General features: G+C 39.9%; 1 protein-coding gene across 2 annotated transcripts in view; it reads left to right on the top strand.

Moving 5' to 3' along the window:
• Positions 1-16,807, top strand: part of ano6 (anoctamin 6) — a 49,992-nt gene that overhangs the window by 7,715 nt on the left and 25,470 nt on the right. For both annotated transcript variants that reach the window (XR_010878789.1, XM_067254049.1), the window contains exons 4-12: positions 422-487; positions 1,602-1,889; positions 2,688-2,801; positions 6,747-6,862; positions 6,949-7,083; positions 7,247-7,352; positions 7,470-7,530; positions 15,468-15,613; positions 16,624-16,701. Coding sequence is in view for 1 of the 2 variants with exons in the window: in XM_067254049.1 (XP_067110150.1) it covers positions 422-487; positions 1,602-1,889; positions 2,688-2,801; positions 6,747-6,862; positions 6,949-7,083; positions 7,247-7,352; positions 7,470-7,530; positions 15,468-15,613; positions 16,624-16,701 (1,110 nt within the window). In the remaining variant the exon portion in view is untranslated. The remainder of the gene's footprint in view (positions 1-421; positions 488-1,601; positions 1,890-2,687; positions 2,802-6,746; positions 6,863-6,948; positions 7,084-7,246; positions 7,353-7,469; positions 7,531-15,467; positions 15,614-16,623; positions 16,702-16,807) is intronic.

Genomic DNA, 16,807 nt, shown 5'->3' with positions numbered 1-16,807 from the left:
GGGCTCTGTAATAAAGTCTATAAATAAATAACATTTTTTACCTGACCTTTCTAACCTTTCCCAACACAAAGATTGGTTTTAAATGATTCAAACAGAAATATTGAAAAGCTGTCATTATGTAGCTGGGGATGTTAAAGACTGAACTTTGTTAGAAATTCACTTAATTTAAGTGCTGATATCCTCGTAGCTTTTTCAACTGATACCCACTAACATATTCTGGTGTTTATAACTATAAACTACAGTGCTAATACATTAAATAATGTATGTAGTCAAACAGCTGAACTATAGAGCACAGAATGCACTCAACACAAAGTCAGAAATATTTCACTGCAAGCTATAAGTCCAAAACCATAACCACAGATAAGAATGATTGTCGAATTGTGGTTTTAAACACAGGATCAATTATTGTTGTTCTTCCCAGCGGAGGCGAGAGTACTTTGAAGGCAGCTTGATGAAGATGAAGATGGAATTGGAAGCTACCAGATCTGTAAGTGGGCCATGAAAATCACATAATGTAATGTTTTCTTTAACATTCGCTATGAGTCAAATGTTTAACAATAAACAAAACCATAAACAAATAACCAAAATATTTTGAAATTTGACAGTATTTCAGTCAGTTGAAACCGATGTCTATTTTGTTTTGCTAATGCCATACAGGCACGCCACATTCGCATGAAACTGGAAACTCTTAGCTTTACAACGTGATCAAAAACAGCTCTGTGTGACCAACAGATTTTTTGTGTGCAAAATATTATATTATTACACTATCTTTTTGTTTGTGGGATGCAGAGGAGACTTGTTTTGGTGTTTTTAAAACAATCCAATAACAAAACTTCTGTGGAAGTTTTATTTATCCTATCGCAATCCGCTGTGGAAATATAAATTCTGATAACATTAAATGTTGAACAACTGAACGAACGATTCACAGTATTTCTTGTACCTCAACTAGAAAATATAGCAAGTAAGTAACGCACAACTAAGTAATGGACACTGATGTCTGAGTTTCATTGTACCAACTGCAACAACAGCTTAGGCATTGCCAGCCAGTTTGCTTTGTTATTGTGGTGTCATGTAGAAAAATTTCTTTGAGTTCTCTTTATTTAGTCATATAACCAGTCATATAACCAAAGCAGTACAATACAGACATTCAGTGTAATAAAATGTTGTGCCTCCCAGATCTACATAGTAAAACAAACAAGTATTTTTTATTTATTTTTATACATTTAGCAGACGCTCTTATCCAGAGCGACTTAAAGTGAGTACAGGGACATTCTCCCGAGGCAAGTAGGGTGAAGTGCCTTGCCCAAGGACACAACGTCATTTTGGCACGGCCGGGAATCGAACCAGCGACCTTCTGATTACTAGCCTGATTCTGCTCAGCCACCTGACTCCCTAATAATAATGTATCTGGGTGGTTATAGTCCTCATAGTAAGAAGCGGTCTTGCAGAGCATGCCCTGATGCTATGGAACTTGAATTTAAAGGAATTTCAAAAGTTGTAGTTTATAGAATGCCAGTTTCAGGTTTCTAAAGATGATTGTATTTCAGACATAAGAGCTATTACTCTTTCTCTTACAACCTCCCCTTCTCTTCTGAAAACAGGTGGTTGATGAAAAACTAATGTTTGTCAAGGTCCACATGCCATGGGACTTATTGTGCACCTATGCTGAGGTTCTCCACATCAAGATGCCCATCCAGCCGAACGATCTCTCGTCCCAGTCTTCACCTTTTAGCTTCCTCTCCTGCCTAACCAAATACTTCTACCCCAGCGAGGAGCTGCTTTCCAAAGAGACAGAGTATTTTACTGCCCCCTTCGAGAAAGATCGTCTTGAGTACTTCTGTGTGAAGGACCAGGACCTCTTTTTCACACCATCCATGAGGAGTAGGATGGCAAGTTAAGCTCTTGAAAATTTGCACTGTTTACATACAAGTAGCCGACTGGTTTGCTTGGTATAGCCCTATTGACATACTTGTAAAGAGCATGCAGTATACCAAGGTAATATATAATAATATCGCTAGCCATCTGGATGTGCACTGCTCTTTCACTGGTTAACCTAGCGCAAGCAGCGGTTGTGGTCAATATACATATTTAAATGAGGAATAAAGAGTAGATGTGCTTCTAGCCACTCTTCTGAGTTTTTAAATACTTTTTATGTGGGGAAATCGTTTAAAACAAAATATTAATAATAGAGTATTTTTGGATTAAAAAAAATCTGTTGGGGGAACTTTAAAATAGTTATGACACTGATTTATTTAATCATTTCAGTAACGTGCAGCTATGGTTAGATAATCACTGCCCAAATTTTTTTTGCATTAGTGTGGGGCAAGAACAATAATTGAAACAATTCACAGACTGTAACAGTCAGACACTGCCAAAACAGTCTGTGATGTTAGTTTATTCCATTCTTACTATGTGACACGCTCTGGTGAAAAGGGGCTGTTATCGGCATTCCATGGTAATATGTATTTGTTGCAAACTGTTCATCCAGAAAAACTTCCACTTGAGCCAGACAGAAACACACTCAGACACAGACTCACAGACATATTCCTGCCATTATGCACAGAGCATTTGTTACATGGGAGTAGTGAATAGATGGTCCCCCAGAGCCTTTGCAGTTTCATAATTTTGTTAAACTTAATGTTAAAGTTTGGTATAGCACAAATTCTTATTTTTTCCCCTACATTTAGGCATATTATATCCTTAGCCGAGCCCCTTATGAGGTGCGAGGGAACCTGAAGAAGTTTGGCATCAGTAAGTTACTGGATAGCGGAGTGTATAAGGCTGCCTATCCTCTCCATGATGTAAGTATGGATTACAAGATAATAGTTAATGTATATTTTCTATACAATGGCTTCAGATATTCAAGTATTCTGACCCCTCTTTTAGTAAATTTGATTGTGTTGTAGATATTTGGCCATCAGTCTAAATTCAATTCCATTCCATTCAATCCCATAACAAACTGCTCAAACAACTTCACACACTGCATGTTCTTGGGTCCTGAGCAACAGCTTGGCCAATTTTCAACAACATACAATGCCCGGTTCTTAAGAGAATAGAGAGACACACACACAAACATAGATCCCTATGTTCGGACTGCAATTAGGCTTCCCTCAATTCTGACCATTCTCCCTGTCCATGCCACTGAGAATCGTTTCCCTCATGCTTACAGAGTAATTTAAATACTTGCCATGACAAAAAAAAAGTCCAAGTGGGCTGTCATATGCCTTTTACTCAACAGTGTCTTGATTGATGGAGTGCTGCTGAGATTGTCGTCTTTCAGACAGGTTCCTCTTTCTCTGCTGAGGACTTCAGAAGCTCTCTTTAGAGTGATCGTTTTAGAAATGGTTGAATATCCTTGCCCTGATCTATGCCTTGCCCCTATTTTACTGCTTAGGTCTCCTAAGAGTTCCTTGGACTTCATGGCTTGGTTATTGTCCTGACATGCCTTTGGAAACTATGTCTAATCAATTCAATTTGCCGCTGATGGACCCCAATACAATTGTAGACACATCTCAAGTAGGGATGCACCGATACCGATACTAGTATCGGTATTGGGCCCGATACCAAGCTCAAGTACTTGTACTCGTAAAAATACTCCCTATACCAAAGACCAATACCTCATGTTTTTTTTAAATTATTTTTATTATGACAATGGAATAGGTGAGAAATTAAATCTCTCTCTTATATATTAAAAAAGGCTATATATATATATATTAGTGGTGGGCATAGATTTATTTATTTTTTATCTAGATTAATCTCACTGTAATCTTGGCGTTAATCTAGATTAAAATGGTCATTTGAATTCCGCCGAAGGCATTCAGAATATGTGTGCTACGCAAATAATGACTAAAAGTAAGTCTTTGAGAACGGGTTTCTCAAGCCAGGTGGCGCATTAGACCAGGAGCTCATCTCCTGTTTCCAAAATGCATCACAAACTTCTTGAGAAAGCTGTTCTACAATGATAATTGGTGATGAAAATAAATTATGTTCAATAAGATGTACTTGTGTTTCTTAACTGTTTATTAGATTAGTTAGCTTGGCGGATAAAGCTGTGCTGACGGGCTTGCCTCGGTTGCACTCAAACATCGTAGTTTGACGACGACTCTTCCCCTGCGCTACATCAGTGCTTGGCCCGGCATCTTCCGCATTAGCTAAGGGATGCTTTGCGTTTAGGTGGTATTTGAAACTGGAAGAACTCCTACAGTAAACTAATTCCGCATAGCACAAGGTGCAAACAACCTTAGTCTTGTCAAGGTTTCCATTGGGAAGCTTCTTAAAAATACATTTTCCCTGAAGCAAACCAGGCGGCTTCATAGCTGCATCCATGTTAGCACGTCACGTTTGATGTGATAATTTCATACACAAGGCATACACACAGATTCGAAGACTGGTTCTCGCCCCCTACACTGAAATTCGGCTAGGTATACATCCGCGCTAAAATATCAAGGTGAAAGTCATCAAAGCTTGCGTAGTATAGACCCAGCTCCCAACCCAACTTTAATAATAGATTAACAGCGATATTTTTTTAATCGCTGATAAGAGTCGCAGCACGTTAACGCGCATTAACTCTGATAACGGCCCACCACTAATATATATATATATATATATATATATATCTGGTTGGTGCGTTGTGTTCGCTCCCGGGGAGTCTGTTAGAACACAATTATTGGACACAGCTTTCTTTTGTAGCTCTAGATTTATTGGCAGGAAATAGTGATGGGCATTCCGGCTCTTTTTCGTGAGCCGGCTCGTTTGGCTCAGCTCACTGAAAAGAGCCGGCTCTTTTGGCTCCCGAACGGCTCTTTAAAAAATAAATGTTTTAACTATGAATTTGACTTTCATAGGTGTGAAAACAATTTGAATTAAATTAAATCATACTCTACCTTAACCACAATGTCTTTAAAAATGCATTGATTTGTTATGGCTCTCCTCCGAGTTTCGACTACTCGTCTAACTGAGTGTGTGTGAGTTGGCTCGGCCCTCCCTCATGCAGTATAATTGGTTGACACCGCATGTATGATTGACAGGAACAGAATGTGAGGATGATCGTGTGCGCCTTCAGGCCTACAAGTATTTTTTTTTAATGTTCTTTGAATTAGTAAATTATTTTAAATACAATTAAAATTCATTATTTCATAATCATTTAATTTGTATAGGCTATATTAATCTATTAAAAATAGTCGGCTCTTCAGATATGCGAGCCAGCTCCTGACGTTCACCTGAGCCGGCTCTTATTCGCGAACGACTCATCACTACTAGGAAATAGTTTCCGTTTCTTAGCCTACATGAATGGTGGTGTTGAAACAACACAGAACGTTAAGCAAATATTATACGGTCTATTAACATCATAGAAATCAAATCCGACCACTGTCGAAAACTAAAGTAAACATTCCACAGCGCTGGTCCGACCGCTACATAGACTATTTATAAACTTTACGGAATTAAATAAGGTTAAACAATCAGAGGACTAAGAACAACAACCAAACAACTTACTTTTATCATGAACGCACCATTTCACTAAATTAAAAATTGCAAGCATAAAAAGAAAACTTAGTGCGGTATTAGCCTACTGCAGGAGACCATCCGTCATTTCTAATAACTCTAATAACTGATAAAAGTCTGTTGACAAGCGTAGTCGGTCTCCTATTGGCTGATCCCACCAGCCTTTCTTAATGGTAATTATGCCCTTTGAAGGTTATCGGACACTGACATGTGCTTTCAATTTGTGATAAGCACATAAATAATACGTTTTAAATTAGATTTTTTTTTTTTTTGTCATTTAGCAGACACTCTTATCCATAGCGACTTACAGTAAGTACAGGGACATTCCCCCCGAGGCAATTAGGGTGAAGTGCCTTGCCCAAAGACACAACGTTATTTTGCGCAGCCGGGAACCTTAACGGGAACCGGTAACCTTCAGATTACTAGCGCGACTCCCTAAACGCTCACCCACCTGACTCCCTTGTAATAATAAAGAACCTGTCCTACATTCATTATTCTCACTGTGTTGTGCTTGGAAAACTGCCACAACACCCCAAAACTTATAATAATATATATATATATTCATAAATGTACAGGTATCGGTATCGGTGAGTACCAGAAAAAATATATCGGTAATCGTACTCGGTCGTTAAAAAATTGTATCGGTGCATCCCTACTCTCAAGGATAGTTACTAAAATAGAATGCACGTGACCACTATTTGGAGTGCCACAGCAAAGGGTAAAAATACTAATTGAGATTATTTTCACAATTTTGCACTTTATTATTTTGGTAATTGAATGTAGATTAATGCGCAAATCATATCCATTTACAATTAAAGCTTATGGGTTAGGCAAGTTTTGCGAAGCTAGCTATTTTAGCTTCTGTTTGACACGATTCAAACTAAAATGTCCCACCCCCTCCCTTCAAAGCCACCCCCACAAAACTACAGTAATGCGCATTGGGTGTGGGGGCAGAGTGCCCGCAGGTAGGTAAGTAGACAGGTAACCCGTCCAATCATTAGTCTCGGAATGGTCTTAATGATTTGAGGTGTTTATTACAGTCCTGCGACACCCACAGATGTTGGATTTATTTCATATTACCGTCAAACCTGTAGATGTATTGGTTGCTATCAAGATGTGAAGTTTTTTCTGCAAATATGCCAAAAAGTGCTTTTTAAACACAGAGGGGTCGAATACTTTTAGAAGCTATTGTATATAATGCACATATTTCAGTATGATTTAACATATTGCATTTTTATGTCTAGTGCAGATTCAATGTCCCGTCAAAGGAGGGTGTCTGCCCTAATGAGAGATACTTGCTTTATGAGGAATGGGCTCACCCTAAAAGCTTCTACAAGATGCAGCCTCTTGATCTCATTAGGTAGAATAACCCCTTGCCATTTTAGCCATTTTAAGACAAATGTTTTTTCTACATCTGTGATTTTGTTCATTGTCTATCATTCACAGAAAATATTATGGTGAGAAGATTGGCATTTATTTTGCGTGGTTGGGCTTCTATACTGTGATGCTTGCCCTCGCAGCCATCGTGGGACTAGGCTGTTTCATTTATGGGTATAAAACTCAGGAAACAAGCACTTGGAGGTATGTAATCAATTGGGTACTGTCCATCTGAGTAATTTAGCAGAGACAACAGATGGAGGGACATCCAATTTTACCCATACCATAATTGCACAGGACAGTAAAATAGGACTAGTTCAATATGCACTTTGTTTGACCTGTTTCATCTATGAATCTTCTTTAACAGCAAAGAGGTGTGTGATCCCATGATTGGAGGAAATATTGTAATGTGTCCCCAGTGTGACAAGGAGTGCACATACTGGAGATTAAATAGCACTTGTGATTCTTCTAAAGTGAGTAACTTTTTTTTTATTGTGATTTGATTGAATACATCAAATACATTTTTAAAGATGTTCACAATTGTGGTCTGTGACAAATGTAATAATTGCAGAAATTCTTTCTTATTGCAGAAACTTTGCATATTTGATAACTTTGGGACATTGGTGTTTGCGGTCTTTATGGCCATTTGGGGTGAGTCACTTAGTAAGACCTGCATTGGGTTGCACCAGCTATGCGAAAATTCAAATGGAGCCTAGTTTGAACGTATCTACTCATTTTGGTCGGAGTTTACGCACTACTAACATGTAAGCGTTGCACCAACTTAAAAAGCGGGGGGGGTGCTCGTGATAAATCTCGCCTAGGGTGCCAAATGTGCTGGGACCGGTACTGGTTACACCCTTTAGACATGTATGACGATTTTGATTTATACTCGTGCTTTCGTTTTCTACGAGCGGAGATACAGAAAATTACTGATCTGCTAGCTGCAGACTTGCAGTACAACTCCGACCCTAAGGGGCCATAAGTCCGTCCCTACAAGTGTGCCTGGCATTACGCTATTTCGTTTCGGGCTCATTTCAAAACTTGGTTGGGGATTCAATTCAAGTGCATAAATCTACTGTATGTAGAGCTATTAGAACAGTCGAACTATCATTGTGTAAGTGCTTGAACGATTATGTTAAGTTTCCAACTCAGCCTGAGCCACAAAACACGATCTGTCAGAAACTCCATCAGATAGCCGGTTTCCCTGACAAGCTTAGTTGTGTAGATGGCACCCATATCAGAATTAAGGGACCCAACAAAAATGAACAGGAAGGGATACCACTCAATCAACACTCAGATTGTATGTGATGCTGTACTTACAAATTCAGTGATCAAATGGCCAGGGGCAAAGCATGACAGCTTCATCTTCAAGCAATCTAGCCTTTGGAGAGACTTTGAGGCTGGAAGACACCCCAGGAGATTGCTAAAAGATTCAGGGTATCCCCTGAGAAAATGGCTTATGACCCCATACCTAAACCCAGCAAGTGTCAGTGAGCAGCGCTACAATTCAGCACACACCAGAGATGTGCTAGAGCGGTGCATAGGTGTTCTGAAGAACCGATGGGCCTGTTTCCATTTTAACTTCATTGCCTAGTTTATTTTAAGCACTGCAGGCTCTGGATCCTCACATAGCCTTCTATGCCCACACATGAATACCTACATGCCTTCCTTTTGTCAAAGGCATCTTGATGGAGCCTAACAGACCTGCAGCTGTAGCTGGTGCCTGCATTGTCTTACACAACATGGCAATGATGTGGAAAGTACCACTAGTGGACATTCCCTTCGGCGAGGCTACCAACTGAGGCTGCCACTGTCCGGGCCTACCTTACTACATCCTACTTTGGATGAGCTGCAAATAAATAGCCTCCCACAAGAATGGGAATGAACAAAAAAGTATATTGCAATAAGTTTATTATGTAGGGCTACTGCAAAACAACAACACAATAGCTAAAAATATTTATTCAGTCAGTGTCTCTGATGGAGGTGGGGAGTTGATTCCACCACTGGGGGGCCAGACAGGAGAAGAGCTTGTGTTGGGACCGGGCGGTCTTGAGCGGTGGGACCACCAGGCGGTTGTCTGAAGAAGACCGTAGGTGACGGGTGGGGGTGTAAGGCTGCAGGAGAGACTTGATGTAGACGGGTGCAGTCCCGTTCACTGCTCGGAAGGTCAATACCAGGATCTTGAATCTGATACGGGCCATGATAGGTAGCCAGTGGAGAGAGATGAGGAGCGGGGTAACATGGGAGCGTCTGGGTAGATTGTAGACCAGGCGGGCCGCTGCGTTCTGAATCCTCTGAAGAGGGCGGGTTGCACATGCTGGGAGACCAGCGAGCAGCGAGTTGCAATAGTACAAGTGCTTGGACTAGCAGCTGGGTGTAGTGCTCAGACAGGTATCTCCTGATCTTCCGGATGTTGTAGAGGGTGAATCTACACGACCGGGAGACCGCAGCAATGTGGGCCGTGAAGGAGAGCTCGTCGTCCATGGTAACCCCAAGGTTCCTGGCAGAGGATGAAGGGGTCACCAAGAGTTGACATCTTAGTGTGTCAATATTCTCTTCTGTGCTAGGAGTAGGAGACCTTCTGTTGCCTTTAGCACGCTTGGCTGAGGGGGAGTCCTCACCAACAATGTCCAATACAAGAGAGGAATATGGTCCCATGTCTGGCTTTGGACCACCTCCTGTTGGGACATTTCGTGGAAAGTCCTTAACGGCTCGCTCCACTTCTTTCTTACTTCCTTAACATCCCTGTGCTCCATTCCTTTTGAATTTATGGTGTCTGTGATGTCCTCCCATATTTGTTGTTTGACTTTATTTGTTACAAAGTTGTTACATTTAGATTCTAATGGTCCTTTGTTTATATTTTGAAAGCAGAATGATGATTTCTTCATGTGTGAAATCCTTCCTTCTTGGCCTAAGGTCAGACTTGGCCAAATCCCTGAAACAGTTTACAAACTAATGTGTCAACAGCATTAAACTATGTTATTAAGCTAGACTAACTAGCAAAGCTGGTAACTTGACTAACGTAACATTTTGACAGTAACATTACATTGTTGAAGAGCAAATTATAACCCTATTTTGGGTTAGACAGCCAACTTTATAAACAATTGTAATTCATAGTCTAACAGTTTGCCAGTGTAGGCCATCATTGTTTTTGTTATAATGTTACAATTTCACCTGCCCAGTAATATAATACAGTAAATACAGTACAGCTTGTTACTAGCTGTTGCAGTAGACTACCGTTATCAACTTTACTGAGCCCTGATATCTTATAGTTCACGGTTTCACCCGATCACCCCTCGTGCACTGTGTTGCATTAGCTGTTTACATGAAGATTAAGGTAGCAGCCTACTTTAGTTATTACCTAATCATAATAATTTGACCTACTTTACGTAGCTACCCTTTTTTTTGTGGTGATTATCATTTTTGCCGTTAACCTCTTCTAGATGCATAGCTAAGTGTTCAAACTGACAGATGGGCATGAGAGACTTGTTTGAAACACAATTACACTTAGCATGACACGTTCTAGCCTACAAAAACCATCACTTTAAAAACAGCAGTAAACACAATGATTGACAACACAAGTACTTTATTTCCTTGATGATCATAGCGTAAATGCCTAACACAGATAAGTTATATGTAACTAAGTTACATTGTAAGCTTGCACTAAGTTAGCTGGGTAGCTATAGTCTATGAAACCCACCTAGCGTTTTTTGTTTGTCAGCTGTTTTCATTCTATATTTTTTGATAACACACTACTAAACACTGCATCAAGAATAGTGCTTTTCACTGATTGGCCACAGAAAGGTCATTTTCCGCGACATTATTTTGGTTAGTGTCGACTTTACGACAGTGTAGCTAAGATGAAACGTACATCTCCGTGGTGCAACCAAACATCGTCTCAGCTTTAGAATCAAACTAACTAGTTTAAACTAGTGCTGTCAGTTAAACGCGTTATTAACGGCATTAACGCAAACCCATTTTAATGACGTAAAAGTTTTTATCGTGAGATTAACGTTCTTTTTGGCCTAGCAAATTTTGTAGTTTTTTCACATGCTGTTGCAACGACTACTGACATTAGAAAAACTACAGCACCACATCGGATCTTGCTAGACCGGAAACAAAACAAGTGTCACACTTGTTTGGGCTTGCGAGCCGGCTAAAGAGTAGAAGGGTAACGTAAGCACGAGACGCCGAAATGGATGCCAATAAGATTCCGAATGGAAAGGTTACTTTTAAAAAGTTGCCAAATGGTTCCGTTGACAAGACCAAATTGATCTGTGTGCTTTGTCGTTGTGAACTGAGCCATCATTGCAGCACATCCAGTCTGAAATACCACTTGATGGCCAAGCACACAGCTGATGCAAATTCTCCACCCCCTCGTCAAAGCCAGGCAATGTTGCAATGTTGTTTTCCAAAAAAAAAAAAAACACTTAATGCACTAACTAAGCAATCCAAACCCACTTTTCCATGTTGATAAGAGCATTAAAATGAGAACAAAATAAATTGGACAAAAAGAAATCAAGGGACATTTAGAATAGATAAAAATGGCTATTAATCGCGAGTTAACTATGACATTAATGCGATTAAATGTTTTAATCGTTTGACAGCACTAGTTTAAACGTATTGTTTCGTGTGGAGTTTGCACCTTAGACTAAGAAAGAACTTAAGCACAGCTGGTGCAACAGGCTGCAGTGCTTTATTAGCACATCTTTACTGACACAAAAGGTTTGGAAACACACACTAATCTCCAAAACATGAACAGTAGTGCAGCGCCCATTGGCGGTAAAAGCGAGTACAATGCAAATTAGCAGAAAAACACGTTTTCTTTTTCTCACGAGATCCATGGTTCGATTGGTTAGAGCAGCTCAACATGGCAGCAAACACATTTATATTCATTTCTTGTTAACCACTCATCCAAACTATTTCACACGACACTACACACCCTCGGTCCTGCACAATACACCTGGCGAATATAAACTTCATACATTGTCTGGTTCTCTAGATAATTGAACCATAGACTGCTTTTGCAGTGTCCAATCTCGTAATATCTATGGCTCTATCGCTTAGTGAAGCTCCCTAACCCTAAACTGCTCATCCAAACAACTTCACATACGGCACTACACGTTACGATACGATGAACTTTATTGTCCCGCTCAGGGAAATTTGTCTTGGTCTCTGTGGTGCCTGTCAAGGCATAAATGCCTTGACAGTCACAATAACAACAAACAATACATCCTCAGCCAAACATTATCAACAGTTACATAACAGTATTGCACATATCCCATAACATAACACATACATACACCTCATAATAATACATGCTAAAAGATCACCGTAATAAAGGCACTATAAAAATTATTACATAGATTTCATCCTCAAGCAGCATTGAGAAATTTTATGGAAGTTGGAACAAATGAGTTCTAAAACGGTTGAGTTTGCAGTAAGGGACTCTATATCGGCTCCCAGAGGGTAGGAGGTCATACTCTGAATGGAGAATGTGAGAAGGGTCCTTTGCTATTCTCTGGGCTTGACTAAGAACAGAGTGTTCATAAATAGACTGCAAGGTCTGGTAGCTGCTTTTTCCAATGACCTTCATGGCCGTGTGCACCAGACGAGCAAGTTTAGTTCAGTTTTGCAGTGAGGTTGCCATACCAGGATGACATCCCATATCTGATTAAACTCTCCAGCACTGCCTGGTAAAATAAAACCATAATGCATAAACGTCCATGTGTCCTGGGAAATACACCTAGCAAACTTAAAGATCCTGTAAGTAAATTCCATGTTTTGCTTTTAAGTACATTATATGCGTGTGAAATGAGTTCCTGAAAGCATGTGCAAAGCGCTAAAACTTTGTCGCACTGAAATGTGGAGTTAGACCGAAGAACAGTTTCTCTTCCGTTTACAGATCAGGTTTTAATGGGGAGGTTCTGGGAGAGGATAGTGCCCAGGAAGCGGATGGACTCCACAGTGTTTACGGGGGAGTTGCACAGGGTGATGGGGCTGAGCAGGGCTGGGTTCTTCCTGAAGTCTAGTTTAGCTCCAAGTTGTTCTGGCTGCACCAGGTCACCAGTTTGTCAATGTCCCACCTGTAGTCAGACTCATCCCCACCAGAGATGAGCCCAATGAGGGTGGTGTCATCCGCAAACTTCAGGAGTTTGACGGACTGATGACTGGAGATGCAGCTGTTGGTGTACAGGGAGAAGAGAAGCGGGGAAAGGAAGCAGCCCTGAGGGGATCCGGTTCTGATGTTGTGCTTGGTGCTAGTGTTGCTGGGAAAGATGAGACATAGTAACGTATGACCTGACTCTGGGGTGGCTCTCACCCTGTTCACGCTGGTGGAAAAAGGGAATGTGTCAGGTTTCAAGTTTGCTGTACGTTGGAAGTAGGACTTTGAAATCAGCTTTAGCTTGGATTGGGGGCGAGTGTAGATATGCGTGAATATGGTCATTTTTTCTGGTTGTAGTCAGTTGTCTTGTTGTGGCATTTCGCACCACTTGCACATTTTTGACATTGGTATTTGCGGAGCCAGAAAATAGTACATTAGTTGTCCAATCAGGATGCAGCAAATGCATGTATTTCTTTTTCAGCATCATCCTGTGTTACGTAGATGGAATATGCAGTTTTGGTAAAGGTTAATGTTAAATTACTGAATATGGTATTCAAATTAGAGGTCCGGATCCATTGTGACTCCCAACATTTTTGACAAGTTGGGTTGGGGAGACTTTGATGCCATCAAGGTCCAGGGTGAGATCAGACAGATTCTTCCTGTGGTTTTTCTGGCGTAACATTAGCACCTCCGTTTTAATCAAGTTGATAGGTAGGAAATTGGCTGTCATTCATGTTCCTATTCGGGAGCAACCCGAGTATGATCTGCCTACCAATGACAATTCACACTTTGATTGCCATACCAGAGATCCCTACATAGGTCTCAATACGGTCCAGGAGAATTTGATGATCAACGAGTGCTGTTTCTCCTGGTAATATGTTAGTCGATTCTAGGGTTGTTTTTGAGGTTATGAAATGTAGTAATGGTTTTGGGGACTGGTGTAGATTCATTTTGAAGATAACCAGACAGTCCGCCAATAGTGTATGGATTGTGGGGGGAAACTATGAGGTCTGCAATCACAATTTCCCATGTGAGAACTAGATCAAATGTATGTGAGTGAAGATGGGTAGGTTTGGAGATCACCTGGGCAAAGCCTGTGGAAGCAGTGAGAGCAGTGAAGGCCTTGCTTGATGGATTTGTTAGATCATCCACATGAATGTTGAAATCTCCCATAATAAGGATGTTATCAGTATATGTCACAAAGTCAGCAGCAATTGCAAATTTCTGATGGAATACAGGCCTGGGGTCAATATAGAGGGGCTATACATAACGAGGGGGGGGATATCAGCACAAGCAGGATTTTCCCTTTGTTATGTAGTTGGCGGTTTAATGCAAATTATCTCAAATGTTTTGAAGATGTTCACTTTGAATGGTTTATAAGTATCAATACTCCAGGCTACTATAGCTAAATTAATACATTGATATTTGCTTTCTTTCAGCCTGCTAGCTAGCAAATAAGTTGAGTGCCGTCTCATATATGCTCTACTTTGCACCGTTGATAATAAACATTTCGTTCAGAAAATAAAGATAATCATAATCCTCAATTCCATTTACCAACTCCTATTCATTTTCCTTCTTTGACTTTCAATTAAAACTTCTAAAATGTTACTGATAACATGCAAGTTCATCAAACTTAGGTAATATGGCAGTTTGTCAGCCCTCGATCACCCCCTTGAGTGACCTGCCTTGACTTTTAGATAAGATTAGTGTTTTATATCACCTAAAATATACTTTTTTTGTTGTTGTTACGTCCAAACAACTTCATCCGCTTCACTGCACATCTTTGGGTCTAGAGCTGTACATGTTCCGAATTTCAGACACAGAGATTCTTTACATTATAGTAAGATGATGACATTTGCCAGATCAGTCATGTTTTCCAGATTATCTGTGCATATAGCATGATAATGTGATGGTAAAAAATATATTACTACCCCATATCTTATATCCCCAGAGGTAAATTGCACTATTATAGCCACATTGGCAATCACAACACAAAATATAAAAAATAAAAGCAACATATTAAACTACAGTTAAACGTTAGTGCAAATACAAAATATTAAAATGTGATCCTTGGAATTCCTAGTATTGCCATGCTCTCACTATTCTCATGAATTGCAGCGTGTCGGTGCAATCCATATGTACAAGTAAGGTTGACTGTGTAATACATACAAAGGTGTTAGCAGGACTTTTGTCTGAGTGGTCAGATATACGGTCTATGGACTGGAGCGGACCAAAGTTGAACTTTTGTCAATTCATCATTGACATTAAAATATCTGGCTACTGTAAAATATACTAACACGTCGTTAATTCAGCTTTGTTTTACAGATTGTGTTTGCAATAAAACTTGAGCTTGGTTGCTGCCAATTGAGCACTACACTAACAGCCTTCTGAACATTAACTATGATTTTACAATGCCCTGCCTGGTGAATACATTATAATAAGTAGGATAGCTATTGTTCAAATACTTTGCTCTGTATTGCAGTGACATTGTTTCTGGAGCTCTGGAAACGGTATCAGGCGGAACTGGAGTATGAATGGGACACTGTGGAGTTCCTTGAGCAAGAGGAGCAACCTCGTCCAGAGTTTGAGGCCAAGTGTACCCATGAAAGAATAAATCCTGTCACACAGGTACAGAGAAATGGGCAACACTTTACATAAAGGTTACATTAACTTAATGGCAATACTTATAGTAACAACCTTGTTATTGCATAGGAACTGCTATGTTGTTACACTTCATTACAGTTAAGCGGTACAAGTTATTACACGCAAGTGCAACTTAGTATGAGGGAGGTTTTAGCTTTCCATGGGTAATTGGATGTTAAACAATTATGTTATTAATTATTCTAAATAAATCATTTAGTCATCTAAAAAATATATGTAAAATATGATGTTGGAGCTCTTGTGAAGTGGGGTACTAATGGGACACAAATGGCAGTTTACACAAAAAACTATAGATATACACCGAATATCCATAACATTATGACTGCTGAAAGGTGAAGTAAATAACACTGATTATCTAATTATCATGGCATCTATCAGTGGGTGGGATATATTAGGCATGAAAGTGAATATTTTGTCCTTGCAGTGGTCAGTACCAATCAAAACTGGTCCAAGGAAGGAAAAGCCGTGAACCGGCGACAGGGTCATGGTCAGCCAAGACTCATTGATGCACGTGGGGAGTGAAGGCTGGCCTGTGTGGTCCAATCCAACAGACGAGCTACTGTAGTTAAATGGCTGAAAATGTTAAGGCTGGTTTTGATAGAAAGGTGCCAGAACAGACAGAGAGACAGAGAGACAGAGAGACAGAGAGACAGAGAGAGAGAGAGAGAGAGAGAGAGAGAATACTGAAACATTTAGCATATAGATAATTTGCTATTTATTCCAGCTCCTGGAAGCATTTCCACTTATTTTGATGATGCTCAACACCCATTGTCCCAAGACCTGGAATAAATGAAGAAAAAACTTTTAATATCTTATATTTACACAAACTGTAACTTTTTGTGTTACATTGTGTCCAATTGTAAACAGTGTCCCAAAACAAATAGTACAAACATTTTGTCGAACCAAATGAATGTATATATGTAATCTTTGAGATAGTAATTTAGCGAAAATTTTTCTATGTTTCTCTTATTATTTAGGTGAAGGAGAAAGTTCCTTTTACAGCCTGTGGAAGATGTGTTCGAGTGTCAATAGGAATCGGGACTGTTATGTTCTGGGTAAAAACATCCACACAATAATTGTCTTTTTTGGCTACTGTGAATACATGACCTTTTGGGACCTATAACTATAGCATGCCACCTACTTATCCACACGTCAGGCAAT

Source organism: Osmerus mordax, chromosome 17 (genome assembly GCF_038355195.1).
Source record: "Osmerus mordax isolate fOsmMor3 chromosome 17, fOsmMor3.pri, whole genome shotgun sequence".
Lineage (NCBI taxonomy): Eukaryota > Metazoa > Chordata > Actinopteri > Osmeriformes > Osmeridae > Osmerus > Osmerus mordax.
Note: the sequence above shows the minus strand (reverse complement) of the source record. Positions and strands in the feature narration are given on the sequence as shown.